This window comes from Fukomys damarensis, unplaced genomic scaffold (genome assembly GCF_012274545.1).
Source record: "Fukomys damarensis isolate Sample0158 unplaced genomic scaffold, DMR_v1.0_HiC HiC_scaffold_5, whole genome shotgun sequence".
Classification (NCBI taxonomy): domain Eukaryota; kingdom Metazoa; phylum Chordata; class Mammalia; order Rodentia; family Bathyergidae; genus Fukomys; species Fukomys damarensis.
The window spans coordinates 74,475,071-74,491,083 of record NW_022900917.1 but is presented as its reverse complement, the minus strand read 5'-3'; the positions used below and the strand labels follow the sequence as shown (position 1 = coordinate 74,491,083).

Sequence of the window (16,013 nt, the reverse complement as noted above, 5' to 3'; positions counted from 1 at the left end):
TGTTTTTTACTACATCCATTATCTGTTTGTGTTTTCTTTGAGCTCACCAAGCACTTTATTGATCTGTACATAATGCCAGCACTCAGTTGTTTTGAAAGCCACATGCCGGGCCTTACTTCTAAACATGGAGGACTGGACACCATGTCCTTCCTGGCCTGATAAACATGTGAGAGTTTGTCTAGCCTTCACTCTTTCTGTGACTGTCTGCCACGGCTGTGGCTAACCCAGTAACTAAGGGAGGCTTACACTGGGAACCCTAAAGTGGTTTTTAGTAGTTCTGATTCTGTTTTAAACCCTTCCTGAAATGGTGTCTGATTAAATACTGTCTGGCATTATGGCAGGCACTGTACTAAATTCCTTCTCAAACTGTTGCCCATGGTGTATGGAAGGAAGACTTTCAGAGTATAACCTCAGGCTATTTTTTCAGGTTACAATAGCCATAGGCTTTTCCTGGGGGCTAGCAATGCTGGGCCAATCTAGTTTCTCCCTTGAGCTCCCCACCCTGGAGACTTACCTTGCATCTGTGTAGACAGGTTCCCCTTCCCAGGTGTGGGAGAAATCTCCTAGAATGCTTAGTTTTTTTTGTGTTTTTCCAACTTCTCTGTAACTTCTAATTTTATCAGTGCCTTCCTATTCCCAGAGACTTCTCTTTTTTTCCTCTTTGCCAAGTTATTATTTTCCAAGTATCTTGATTCTGGGTCTCAGAGAGGCTGAATTTTGCTGTTTATGGCTATTTGGCCATTTTGGTTTCCATCCAGTACTTAACTTTTTAGAAACACTGAGTCACTGATTTGTATATGTTAAGAAAGGTGACATTTATGATACCTGAACTATTATCTCCATAAAGCTGTAATTTTAAAAAGGAAAATATTCTGAAATGAGCTGAATGTCCTGCTTCCCTAGTTTTACTCATTGAGATAATTTACAATGAATTTGAGGTGATTTCCTAAATTTATTAAATTAAGGGCACAGAACTGACATTCCTAATTTTCCAGCTATGCTAAAATTGATGTTGTAATAAGTTTACTAATGTCAGTAGTCTGGAGATGTTATGGCTTGTACCTAGATGCCTTACCCCTCCCCAAAATCTCATGCGCTCATAGGAGGGGCTTTTTGGAGGTGGCTGGATTTAAGGTGTGAAACTAAATTAGTCCACTGATTGGTTTAGCATAGTTCTAGGTGTGGATAATGAGAAGGCTCACTTGGTGTGGATGGACCATCCAATAGGCGTGTAGCCGGGATGGAAAAAAGAGAAAGGCTCAATATTGCTGCTTGCTACTAACCCTGACATGGACTGTTTCTCCTCTGCCATGCTGCATTGCTTTGCAGCCAGTTGACAATGGACTGAAACCTCTACAAAATGTGAACTAAAATAAATCTTTCCTCCTTTAAACTTTTAACAGTTGACTGTGGGCACCACACATTTGTTTATATACTATCTGGAATGTCACTCAGGCAGGTGTCATTCCAGTCCCTTCTTATTTGCTAGAGATACTTACATGTCTGTTTTATATCAACTATTTTTTTGCATGTTTTAATTTAGAACATTGCATTCACCTTTGTAGTGAAACCTAGTAAGTTGTTTCTTTTACTAATTAATGTTTGTAAAAATAACCTATAATTTTGTGCTACAATCTATATTCATTGTAAGTACATTAGATATAATTTTTAACCTTCTTCAGAACTCATGGTATTTCTGACAATACAAACCAGATACATTTGAGACACAGACCAATAGGAAGTGCAGAAAGATCTGAAAAAGAAAAAACTGAGAAAGTGATAAATATTAGCATGTCACAGAAAAAGTCTGTTATGATAGAAGAACAAAAAAAATCTGCTTATTGTCAACTGTTCATTGTATAAAAATTATATAACTTGAAAGAAGAAATGAAACTAAAATTCCAATAGTGGTCAATGATCATAACTCTATGGGTGGTGTTGACAGAGTTAACCAACATCTAACAAGTTATTCTGTAATCAAAAAGCAATTATTATAAGATATTATGCACCTTCTAGACCAAACAATACGGAATTTATCATTTAATTAAAACAAGAGGGTTCAAAAAGTCATTTACAATCTAGGTTAGGTTTAACAGAAAAATATGAAAAATTTGGGATAGTAAATACCAACCAGGATGCCTACCATTGATGCAGTCACCGTTACATTTATTGAATAGACATTTTATTCAAAGTATACCACCCATCAAAAAAAAAAGGCCAACACGACAGTTTAAAGTGTGTTTAATGAAAATAAAATTCAGAGACTAGATACTACTGTCTAGATTGTAACACTATGTTGTACACTGAATTTTTTAAGATACCATACAGAAAAATTAATGAATTGAACTGTCATTTTTATATTTCCTATTATAAAAATTAATGAAAAATATGCAATTTTTGGTCCTCCTGTATTTAAATTATTGGACTGGCAAGTGATTAATTCGTGTCATGTATTTTGCCCTGCCATGAGAAAGTAACCAAAACAAGACCATGACTGCTAATGAGCATTGACTACTGTCAGCTTTAATTCTTTCAATATTCTTATCAAATACAACAATCCATCAGATACAAACTCTGCATATACTTACCCCTAAGATCACTTTGGCTTGTTGGTTTCTTGAATCAAGAATTCTACAAGTACAGACATACGGCTTTTAATAAGCTAAAAATAAGAAAAGCAAGGGGGCAGCAAAAAGAAGTGTTAAGACATTGTTATAGTCAAAACCAGTAAGGAAGATTAAGGAAATGTGAAATTACAAATCAGGTGTCCCAAGATTTAATCTTGTTGTTAAATACCTGACAAGAAAATACAACTTGGCTATCTTTTGTCTGACTTCACAGCCTCTACCTCCCATGTCCGCTATAAGGACCAGTTCCACAGATGCTGACCTCTCTAGTGGAGTTCTGTGCTTCTGTACTTCCTGCAGTGACAGAGATTCTCTGAGAATAAAGTATGGGGTGCCTCCAGATAATAGTTGAGCATTTGAGGACAATCGAGAAATGTGGGAGAGTTAACATTCATAAGGCCACCTCCCTAACCATGAACACATCTCAAAGGGTAAAATGCTACCCACACTTTCATGCAGTGGGTAGACGATTCAGATATCATTTTATGAGACACTTTAGAACATCAAATAGAATGGATCTTCAGGCTCATGGAGTGACAGCCAATTTAAAAATGGACCCTCTTAGTTTTCCTGTCCTTCCATTTTATTGTCCAGTCCCCTGGCAGGGTTTCTAGGGATCACTACACAAAATAACCTGCACATAAACTTTGTCTCAGGTTCTGCTTTAAGGAAACCTGGACTAAGACACTGCCTCCCTAGTAGTATGCCTCTGACCCAAGCTGAAGGCTGTAACAAAACTGAGGCCCGCCCTGGCTCTGCCTTTGCATTAATTCAAACTCAGTACATGAGATCAATAATTTACCAAGTGACAGAAAAAGGAATACAAATAGAACAAGGGAGAGTGGGAAAGCAAGCATATGAGATAGCATTTCACATGTATTCACTTTATACCTATAGAAATAGGTTCAGCAATGGGGAACTGATGGTCCTAAGTCTGTACTGAGACAGCAGCCGAGGTTATGTCCCAATAGAGTGAACCCAAAGGTTACTGGTATTAAATCTGTACTCTTGTGTAATACAGACATCACACTATGCACCCCTTCAAGTGGTTCACTATTCCTCAAAGCTAATCTTTGAGGGCATAATCTACTATCCTTGTTTTACAGGTATATCTGATCACTTGCCTAAGACCAATCAGGAGGCAAAGGAGCTATATTTGAACAAGAGCCCAAGCTTCTCACCACTATGCTACACAGCCCAATTAAGGAGGCCTTGAATTCTATCGGGCTGTGATGTACAATTTGAAGAGAATAAGCAAGCAGGTAGCAGGGAGTATAGAATAGTAAAAAACAAAAAACATTTTTTTTTGGTTCTGAGGATCAAACTCAGGACCTTGCACTTGTGAGGCAGGCAGCAGAACGACTAAGCTAAATCTCTGCCTCCCCCCCCCCATTTTTTTAAAAAAGAGAGTTTCATGCAATTTACAGAGCAAGAAGGCAGGGCTGAAAAGAGTCACTAAGACTGAAGTGGAGATGGCAACTGTGCAAGCACACACTATGGGCTTTCCCCTCACCACTCCCTTGTCATTGCTGGCAGTTGTGGTGCTGCTATCTTCAATGCACATGGGGTGATCCAACTGGCAACTTGGTTTGCATTAAAGCCCTTCATTGTTAAGTAACACAGATACTGAGCAAATCTGAATTAATATAATGGCTATTATAAAAATATACTTATACACAAGTAACTTCATTTTTATTTTATTGCTTACATATGATTGCACAGTGAATTTTTAACATTTAAAACTTACTTCAGTACATTTAACACTTGTTTCAACATGAATAAGATAAATGAACTCCATTTCTAGACAGGAAGACAAGAAACATTCTGGGAAATGGGAAGTTAATTGCTGGTAATCTCTGGTATTACTCTAAATGATAATGAGTTCAGAAGTATTAAGGGTGTGTGTGTGTTTGTTCAGGTAAATTCCAATCAAAATCTACATAAGCAGCCACAGATAACACAAGCAGAAGAGAACATTTAAATTTTGACTATTCAGTGTCACACAAAAGAATGATATAAGCCAACTATACATAGCAAAAAGAGGATGATTAACAATTTATTATGAGTTTTACATATCTACTTAAATATGTGGATGCAGTAAACTTCAACAAATTCTAGTTTCCATGTCTGAACTGACTACAACACAGCTCTAACTCTAATCCTAGTGTCCTGCAAGCATGGAAGGCTCAGCCAGAGAAAAGACCCACTACTTAGGAATCCTGGTCAACAGGACCTGTTCAGTCTACTGCACTTAGGATAAAAGCCTATTGTGATTTACAAATAACAACTCCCACCCACAAAACCCAAATTAACACTTTCCAAAGAGCAAGGGAAAGGTATGATAAACATTAATTGCAATGGTTTTCCTTTATATGCAATGCATGCAATTTTAACAAGAAACACATTTCTGTAGAGCAAAGTTTGTATTTTGCATGAGTGCAAATGAATGTTTATTTTTTATACTATTAAACTATATATATATATTTTTTTCATACAAAAGCACACAGTGTTAATTTATAAAATGACATCCAAGTGGATGGTGATTGTATTTGCATGTTCCCCTACTTAAATTTTAAATGCACAAAAATTAGCTTTCTTAAAAAATATAGAAAAAAAAGGCAAATAAAAATCCACAATTTGGCTTATTAACCAGTGACATATTTTACCTGGTAAGAGGGAAAGTTACAGCAACAGCTGCAACAGGGCCATTTGGTCCTGCAGTTGTGACTATACTATTATTCTGAAAACAAGGTCTGGTTTAGTTACATTTAACAGCTCAGGATGTTTTATTGTCATTTTATAGATGCAAGTGACCAGACTCTTTTTTAAGATTTTTTACTTTGGTTTAAATATACTCAAGCATTTGTGAGTATGCTTGTTTTCATATCATTTTTTTCTATTTCTATTAAAGGGGTCCAAAAAATTACAAACACAAAGTCTTTAACTTTAGATCTCATTTTTTGCTGCAATTTTCAAAACAAACAAACAACAACAACAACAAAAAAAACCAACAAAGCCACTGAATTGTTTTTTGAATTACAATTTTATATATGGATTATGAAAAAAAAAAGGTATCTGACAAATGATTTCATAAAACTGTCCTAAGAGAATTTTCTACAAATTGCAAAGAAAGCTTGTTCATTACTATATGTTGTCATTCACTAAAATGCATGAATGTGGAGTGCTCCTGTGACCTTGAAGTGGAAATCAGAAGTAGCTTACACTGACAGACCTCAGCATATTTGCTAAAGCACAGGCACTCTTTTCAAATGTAATGCTACTGATCCTAAACAGAAGATACATATAAGTTTTGGTTCAAATTTTACACATTAAAAATCCACTTGAGGAATTTTTTTGACTATAAAGAGTGAAAACAATGCACAATATAAAAATGTAAATTAATGTGCTCTTAAGAGAAATTGAAATGTAGAGATTCCTCACAGGTGAACTAGTAGCTGTCTTAAATGTCCTTTTCTATACTAAATATATATATATTTTTAAAAATTTATTTAATGGAGCCACAACAAAATATTACTATAGTTTCAAAGCATTTCTTGTAAACTAATACATCTTATGATGTAAAAAATATTGCACAGTTTGGTACTCTAAGAGTAAGCGCTTATCTCAAGTGGTCAAACTCTCAGCAGAAAACAGTGTTACAAGAACTAGATGTTTTATAGTATGGTTATTTTAAAAGTCATAATGTAGGAAATAGGTGCTGTATGACTGTGAACGTGTTAAGGAATGCCTACGTTATTACAGTAGATGACTGGAAAGAAGCCCACCACGACCTATGAAAGTGCAGGGATAGAAAGCCATGTGACTGTTTTGCAAGAGAATTAGGAATATATTTGCTTTTGCAGATAACCAAGAGCATTTCTATTTCTAAGCAGTTGTATAGACAGTCAAGAAATATAGTAGACATTTCACACATTTTCAATTTTTTAAAAAAATTACGTTTGTGAAAAGTTTAAAAGATACTGTTTAACAATGGAATAATGTAAGAGTAATACCTGTTCAACTTTAAAAGCCCATAGGAACCTCAAAGCAAATTCACATGGCATACCTATCTTCAAAAGTACTCCAAATCATATGTAGTTCCCAAACTTCTAAGATGGTATACCAAGCACTTGGTTAAAGTAACTTCCATTATCATTCTCAAAAAATATGTTAATATGCATTAAGTAAACCCTGAAATTTCAGCCTGGCCTTAATTTTAGGCTTTAAAATTCTGTGCTGAGGTTTTCATGACCATTTAGTACACACACAGATCTGGAAACTTCATCTCATAGACTGGGACAGACTGGTACTGAGCATGCCCAGAAGTAATGGTCAGTGTTCCTGATGGGCTGGGGGGAGGACTGTAAAAGAAGAACATGACATAGTCAACAGCATATTTAAAAGCCATTCATTCCAGAGGATGTTATCTATTGCCTTAATCGCAAGGGATTGAGGCAATAAAACTGCTAACCAGCAATGAGGCTATATGGGAACAGATCACAGCAGTGTCATGATGCTTTATGTCTAACACAGGTATCATCCTTTCTAATATATTATTTTTTATAATGAGATTACACTGTGCATTCTTCAGATCTACTCTGTTTCACAAGCAAAACAGCTTTCATGCATAAATATACTGTCCTTTTATATTTTCCACTGAACAAATGCAGGCTCTCTAAAAGGTCACAAATTGACAATATTCAAATCTTCTACATCATTCCTGGATTTGTTTCTTTGTGGTTATGTTTTAATAATCTTGAGAGAAATGTTACAATTTCTATTTCATTAGAATAACAAGCAAGAAACGACAATAAGGAGTTAAATTCACTTTTATTTATGAAAAACCACGTATCTTTTCCCTTAAACTCTTTGGCAGGCCTTGCTGTTTTAAGGACACTGCAACAAATTCCAGTTACTGGGTCATCTGGGATGCTGCTCAGCCTCACCCTATTTATTTTACTGCTTCTTTTCATTTCGTGTATTTTTTCTTCTGCACCCAGATCATGATGAATGAAAGAACACTGGGGACTGAAGTTTAATACTGTTTGTTTGGTTTCTTTTCTGGAGACCACAACTTCTTCCTGCTGCTAAGGGTAACGCAAGGGTAAGGGTAACAAGAGAAACTGTACCAGACAGGACCAAACACTACTCCAAAGGCACAATGTCTGCTTTAGTTTAGTCACTGTATCATATAAGTGATCCCAGAAAAACTACTTCCTAAGTGACCTTGGATAAGTTACCTAATTTTTATGAGCCTGTTTTTCTACTGGTAAAAATGAAAATAATCACTATTTTTTAGGTCTTTTATAACTATTAAATGAAAAAACGCACTTAGCATAGGGTCTGGAATATTGTTAAGCAGTCAATAAATGTTAAGCTAGTAGTAGTAGTGTTTAAAAGGCTAAGAAACAGTAACTGTAGTACCAAGAAAACAGAATTAGCCACAACACTTATTCCGAAATATGAAATTCATATCATTACAATATCCGTGTGGCTAAATGTAATGATGATCCCTAGTAGCACTCTTCCTAAGAACATGGTTACAGATTTCAATTCTGTCTTTGTCACTCACTAAGTCACTTTAGTACTCTAACCCTCTGTCTCTTCACCTGGAGAATAAGAAAGAGCCCAGTCAGGTCTTTGAGCAAAAGTAATAGATACAAAGCTTGTAGCAAAAGAACAAGTACACAGAGAGCACATGCATCACAACTAAGGGACAAAGAACCAAATGCCCTCAACTCAGTAATTTTCTCTGGAAATTGAGTCTATAGGATATTGCATATTCCAGACTAATTCTCTGTTCTGAAATTTTGTCGGTGAGTGATTTTCTACTTAGAAGGAGTGGAAGGAACGGTAGCGAAGTGCTTAGGATAATATGTAATACTGATGAAAACGTGCCCTGGATATATAAAAACAGAAAACAAACTGAAATTTAAAAAATCAAATGGACTAGACTGCAGTGATGGTGAATCTTTTAGAGATAAGTGCCCAAACTGCAACATAAAACCCACTTATGTATTGCAAACTGCCAACACTGCAATTAAACCTGAATACTGAGGTTTTAGTTATGAAAAACATCTCATACATTTCATAACATCTTTGGTCTTACAAGAAAAACAAATAACATACATGCCATAGATTTGCCTTCACCAGACTATTTACCAGTCTCTTCCATTTAGAAGATAAAGGGGATGAAGCAAAAGAGACTTGGTTAATCAAGTTAAAAATATAAAATTATAGCTAATGTAGAAAAAAATTACAGAAGTACAGCTATGTGTGGCTCCTCTCTTGAGAAACTACTCAAATGCTCATTTGCACACACAAGTCAATGTAAAATAACACACAAGTTCTTTCTTTGCAGATGTCCTTATAGCACCATTGTGAATAACTGAATGATATAAGAGGATGCTAGAAAAGCCAGAAGACATCTGGACAAGATGTGGTGTTAGACTTCATCTGGTAAACAGCATGACCATTAAGACAAAGGGTCCACTATGTAATCATGTTTATCCTCAGTGAAAAGGACAATTACTAAACCACAACCAGCCAGACATTTACACTGGTCTAGTTGTTTTTGTTTTGTCTTTGTGTTATGGCTGTTGTAGTATAAAAAACTCCTTACCGTATAGTGAGCTCCAATATTTGAGCAAGTCTATCATGAAGCAAATTTGCCTGCAAAAAAGAAAACGAATGTGAAGAAAGGATTTATTATTTTCCAAATATCCAATATAGTAAATGTAATTTAAAGAACAAAGCACATTGTCTGAGGAGCAGCTGGTAAAAATTTTTTCCCACATTGTAGGTTGTCTCTTAATTCTGCTGATGGTTTCTTTTGCAGTACAGAAGCTTTTTAATAAGATGAGATCCCAGTTGTTGACTCTGCTAGTTCCCATGCTACTGAGGATTTGTTCATAAAGTCTTTTCCTATGCCAATGTCTTTCCAGAGTTCTGTCTAACTTACCTTCCAGCAAGTTTAGTGTTTCTGTTTTAATATTTAGAACTTTAATCCACTTGAATTTTAATTTAGTGCATAGTGAAAGATAAGGGTCCAGTTTTAATCTGTGGTAGGTTGAAATCCAGTTTTTCCAACACCATTTATTAAAGAGGCCATCTTACCTCCACTGAGGATGGTCAGCTCCTTTGTTGGATTTCTTTTTGTGTCTTCCAATCTGTTCCACTGATCCTCAGGCCTGTTTCTTTGCCAGTACCATGCTGTTTTTATCACAGTGGCTTTGAAGTATAGTTTCAAATTGGGAATTGTTATTCCCGCTGCCATGTGTCTGTTGCCTACGATGGCTTTTGCTATTCTAGGTCTCTTATGGTTCCAAATGAATTTTTGGATTCTTTTTTTCTAGTTCTGTGAAATATAGTGTTGGAATTTCAATTGGCATTGCATTGAATCTGCATAGCAGTTTTGGTAGTATGGCCATTTTCACTATGTTGATTCTTTCTACCCAGGAGCAGGGGATATCTATCCATTTTTTTATATCCTCTTCCATTTCTTTTTTCAGAGTGCTATAGTTTTCAGTGTAGAGATCTTTTGCTTCTTTTGTTAGATTGATTCCTAGATACTTCATTTTTTTGGATGCTATCGTAAAAGGAATTTTTTTCCCTTATTTCTCTCTCAGTGAGTCTGTTATTTGTATATAAGAAGGCTATTGATTTTTGGGTGTTCACCTTGTATCCAGCTACTCTACTGAATCTGTCAATTAAGTCTAGAAGTCTTTTGGTGGAGATTTTTGGGTCTTCAGTGTAGAGAATCCTGACAAAGGACTATTATCTAGAATATATAAAGAACTCAAAACAATCAGCCGCCCCAAATATAAAGACCCAATTCAAAAATGGGCATCCAAAATGAACAGACATTTCTCAGACAAAGTAATAAAAGCAGCAAGTAAATATATGAAAAGATGCTCCACATCACTGGTCATTCGAGAGATGCAGATGAAAACAACACTGAGATTCCACCTCACCCCATAAAGAATGGCTGCTATCAAGAAATCAACCAATAACAAATGTTGGCAGGTTGTAGGGAGAAAGGAACCCTTCTCCATTGTTGGTGGGAGTGCAGACTGGTGCAACCACTGTGGAAATCAATATGGAGATACCTCAAAGAGCTGGGACTAGAGATTCCATTTGACCCTGCCATCCCTCTGCTGGGTAACTTTCCAAAAGAATTAAAAGAATCATATCACAGTGGTATATGCGCTCCCATGTTTATAGCGGCACAGTTTGTAATAGCTAAAACTTGGGAACAGCCCATTTGCCCATCAGTTGGAAATTGGATAAAGAAGATGTGGTTTTTCTATAAAGTGGAATATTACTCAGCCATAAAGAACGAGAAAATAAATTCATTCATAGGAAAATGGACACATTTTGAAGATATACTCCTAAGTGAAATAAATAAGTCACACGTGTAAATACTGAATAGTTTCTCTGATGTGAATAAACTGTAATAATAAATAAGATCCTAATAAAATTACTGACATCGTGAAATGGGAAGAAAGGGGCTAAAGGTGTAGGGAAGGTGGGATGGGTAGGGGAAGTGTAACAAGGGAAAAGAAAAAAATGTGAGATAATGAAAAGATGGAAATAAAGTGTTTGTAGATGCAGAGGGGAGGAGGGGGTGAAGGGAGGGCAGAGACAAGGGGAAAAAATGAGAACCAAGACCTGTCATGTAAAGGTACAAGATCCCAACAATGAATGTAACTGTACTATATCCCTAAAGTGTACCAATAAACTCAATTAAAAAAAAAAAAAAAAAAGAATAAAGCACAGCTACGACTATTACGCTAACAGAACAGAATGCCTGGGGTTGGTCTGTCTCATTCATTGGAATTTAATATAAAGTTTCTCCTTTCTTTCTTTCCTAATCTTACTGCTGAAAACTGATAAACATATAAAATATAAAACACAGCAAAATTACTGAAAACTACTGTTAAAAAAGTACACTATTGTACTATGCCTGCCTCAAAAGTGCAAGGTCCTGAGCTCAGTCCCTGGTACCAAAAAAAAGAAAAGAAGAAAAGTATACTATCTAGTTTGGAAGGGTCATTTCCATCAGCTTACATCATATAAAAAATTAGGTTTCACACAGCCATGCCTTTACAGTTCCCGGTTAATGGATTTCCAGCTTGGAAGCTACTCACCAATCAGCACAAGTTTCCACACTCCACACCACTCCAGTCACTATCAGTTCACTTACTTTGGATTCACACTGTGCTGCTATTTCTTCAAAAGGTGCTTTCTGGAATTTCTCTATTACAAGACGTCTCTTTTCCTTTTCTTGTTCTTCCATTACATTGGTATCTACATAAGTATTTAGGAAGACTCATTAAAATCCTATCAATGACCATGAGAGCTAACAACCTATAAACCAAAAATAAGGGTAATTTAAAAGGCCACTTTTATATGGAAAAAAGCAAAAGGCATAACATTCTTATGGTGTTTCATTTAAATTAGAAAGTACAAACTTATTTTAAAAAATAAAAATCTAGGAGGTAAAGCAACATAGCAAAAGGGACCTTTTCTTAGAGTATCTGTGTCTCTCTTACTAAAGAGAGAAAACAGTAACTTTCTACAAGTCAAACAACTTTAAAGACTTTCCTGGAGAATGATTCTTTTATTTGTAACTATGACTTTACACATATGAAATACTAAATATTTACTCAACTGAACCCCAACATTGAATGGAGTAACTGAAATACAAATGGATTATTTGGATACATACTGTCTGAATCTTACCACAACCTGGAAAGGGATTTTATCTTCAGCTAATGTATGATCTGGTTAACGTTCTGAGACAGTAAAATAGCGAATGTTTATCTTTTTGATACTACTGATATAACTGTTTGCTTTGCTTAAGAATACAGACAGGACAAGAATTTTAAAAATCTAAATAATTTATTTAAATAAATGATGTATTTATATAGAAAACAAAAGCATTTTAACTTTCTTTGCCATGCTCCCTCTATTCTGGCATCTAAAACAGTAATCAATATAAAAATAAGTTAAATATTGGCAGAACTAACAAGTGTGTAATATCTCACCAATTGTTTTCTTCAATGCCTCAAATGTGATTTCTTCTGTGTTACTAATCTAGAGAAAAGTGATTTTAAGTAAAACATCATTAAGAAAAGTCAATATAAACAATACCTTCACCTAATTATGAGTCATTTAAGAAATTTGCTGTTTTTTCTTTTCCGTTTTGGTTTGATTTGTGACTACTCCAAATATCAAACGCTCTTTGCTGTGCTGCAACAGTAGCTCACTGTGGTGGTTCCCCAAATGAGTCTGCAGGTCCGCATTCTACTGGCAGAATCAACATTCCCTCAACAACACAGCTGCCCTGGAGTTGTAGAACTGTCTCATCACAGGATGTGTAACAAGATCTGAGTCCCACAGCACTGTGCTCTGTGAATCACGCTTTCAAATAGTCAAGGCTGGGGCTATATACAAATACATTTTCAGTTTACTTGGCAAATAAAAATTAAGTATCTTACATACAGCCTCTGTAATTTTGGTACTCTTATATAGTTTACAAACCAACAATAAAACAATCTAAGATTTTTAAATGGTTTAAAAGAATCACTACTTTGAGAAGTGTTCAATGAATATAGTTTATCAGCATCTTAAAATAAGTGTACACAAGATCTCTATGGTCAGCCACCAAGTTATTTTCTGCACACACTAACTTGGGCTCTCAAATATCTCTTACTTTGAGATATTCATAGCACAAAATCTCCTATTTTATTAAATAATCAATAGTACTGTTTGTGGAACCAGCACTTTCTTAGAAGGAATAATATCACCAGTTACTATAATATCTCTGAATGAAAATTAAGAAATGATGTATAAGTACTTGCCTGGGACTCTGGTCTCCCTAATTTTAGCTCATGAGCTTCTTTTGCTAAGTCTAAGGCGGCAAGACTAACGAAACCAAAAGACTTCATGTTCTGCACCTTAGCTTCGCTGTAATACAAAAGCTTTAGCTGGAAACCAAGTAGCGAGCGTTCCACTACCTCAGGTTTTCTACTGAGGGCTCACATTTCTAGTTGAAGTCAGATTAAACTTGGGAATCTTCAGTTTCTTTGTTCTAGATATCTGGAGCAGACATACAACATTAGGCTCTGGCTAGTTAATTATTTGTACCTTAAAAATCTAGTAGTTTAAGCTGTAGGGAAGGTGTGATACGTAGGGGAAGAACAAAAAGGGAAAAGAAAAAAATGTGAGAGAATGAAAAGATGAAAATAAAGTGTTTGTAGATGGGGAGGGGAGGAGGGGGTGAAGGGAGGGCAGAGGTAAGGGGAAAAAATGAGAATCAAGACTTGCCATGTAAAGGTACATGATCCCAACAATGAATGTAACTGTACTGTATCCCTAAATGTACCAATAAACTCAATAAAAAAAAAAAAAATCTAGTAGTTTAATGAAAACTCCCTGTTCTTATGTTTTGCTAAGAGTTTCAGGTTTTTAAGAAACAACTAAAGTGCAAGAGAAAGAAGATGGGAGAAGTGAGTAGGCCAGCATTCTTGTTACATCAATATTTTAATCTTAAAGTTTGAATAAGCATTCACCAATACCTGGTGAATAAATCATAAGAATTTCTCTTTCTACTATGAAATTAATTAGTTTTAGTCTAGAACAGTGATGGTGAATCTTTTACGAGATGAGTGCCCAAACACTAACCTAAAACCCATTTATTTATGGCAAAATGCATATACTGCAATTAAACTTCAATATGGAGGTTTTAGTTTAGAAAAAATAACATACATTAATATCTTTTGTCTTAAAAGAAAAACAACATGCATGCCACTGGTTTGTCACCACTGGTCTAGAAGATAATTATATTCTGTCTTCTGATATTTGAACACCTATTTCTAGTATAAAGTAGATTCTACAATGGTGAATGAGTTTGAGACACACATGTATTGAAATAAATGTGGTACTAAATTACACCTTTCAAATGCTTGGTGTGAGACATATCTGACTCAGGACTTACAGCGAACAAAATTTCTGAAACATTAATAAATGTATTAATGGACTTTTAATATAAAGTTTAGGCAAAGAATCTTCCCTCTACATTGTCTTCATGCAAATATTTTTAGTTTATTTTATCAAAATAGGCTGCTTCTCTGAAACAGTGCTAGGTTACTTTTTTGAAAAAAAAAAAAAAAAAAAAAACAGTAAAGGAATGAAAAAAACACCAGTCAATAAAATACATTACATTCTTGACAGAAGTAAGTCCACAAACTAAGGCTTTGAATAAATTCTTTCCTTCGAAAGGTAATGGCAGCAAATTCATAATCATTAAAAGAAAGAACTCGTAAGATACTCCCATTGTTAGTAAGGAGATATGCAATTAAAATGTCTGCAAAGAAAAATGTAAATTTAGGGAAGACTATTTTAAGCTTAAATATGTAATCCCTAAGTTTCAAAACAAATACAAACTGCCTCAACTACTGCTGATGTTCTACTAGTAATTTCTTAATTGATTAATTCTATATAGTGGGGAATTGAATAATATACAATATTAGATAGTTGGCTACTCTCTGACTACAAATAATTTTAATTTCTGAAAACATAAGAACTGACAGGGATTGGAAGGGCCAGGGAGGAGAGAAAGAAGGCTGAAAAGCATAAATGTAATTTCCCTTCTTTTTTCTGGTAGGGTTATTACTTTGGTTATTTATCCAATGAGAAAAAAATATTACATCTATGAAGGTAAACAATGGATAATACACTAAAAGAGGGCTCACTCGAGTGGCTGGCATTTCAAGATTCAAAGCACTGGTTACCAGAAATTACTTTACTATTTAAAAAATTCTCTGGTGATTTATGTGAATAAGTCCTAGAGAATACTGCCTTTTTCTTCCTGTACCTTGAGAAGGTACACTCTTGAACTCTACTGAAATGGGAAGAAAGCATTAAATCTATGAATCTATACACTATCCGAAATAATTTTGCTTTCTACGTAAGCTTTTGAAGTTTTCTAAAAGCAATGAGAATTTGGCTTCATATGAGAGTATGTAATTCCATTTGTTTCTGCAATGTATATTTCATAAATTTAAAAAAACAACAATCTAGACAGCCCAACCCTTCACTTAGTTCTATTTTACTGTTCCTTTTATCTACAATGAATTACAGTGCAAAATATTATACAACATATGTTAATTTGATGAATCTTTACATATAGCTGGCATGAGCTCAGAAAAATATAAGTAAGCAGACTAAATGAGAATAATTTCCAGTAATAATTTAGTTGTTGGGGGCTAACTTAAAGTTGTAGTTTCTCAGGGGCTGGGGATTCAGCTCAGTGGTTTCAGTGCCTGCTTCACAAGCACAAGGACCTGAGTTCGATTCCTGGTACCAAAAAAAAAAAAAAAA

At 35.1% G+C, this 16,013-nt stretch overlaps 1 protein-coding gene across 4 annotated transcripts in view; it reads right to left on the bottom strand.

Moving 5' to 3' along the window:
• Nucleotides 1–4,318: 4,318 nt before the first annotated feature.
• Efr3a (EFR3 homolog A) overlaps nt 4,319–16,013 on the bottom strand; it is a 94,973-nt gene continuing 83,278 nt past the window's right edge. For 2 of the 4 annotated variants that reach the window (XM_010642879.3, XM_010642880.3), the window contains 4 exons: nt 12,677–12,725; nt 11,833–11,936; nt 9,250–9,299; nt 4,319–6,988 (listed from right to left, as the gene is read on the bottom strand). In XM_010642879.3, the coding sequence (XP_010641181.1) occupies nt 6,883–6,988; nt 9,250–9,299; nt 11,833–11,936; nt 12,677–12,725 (309 nt within the window). In that variant the 3' untranslated portion in view covers nt 4,319–6,882. Of the gene's footprint in view, nt 6,989–7,473; nt 7,715–9,249; nt 9,300–11,832; nt 11,937–12,676; nt 12,726–16,013 lie in introns of those variants that run through there. The other 2 variants (XM_019210483.2, XM_019210484.2) reach the window with 2 other exon arrangements.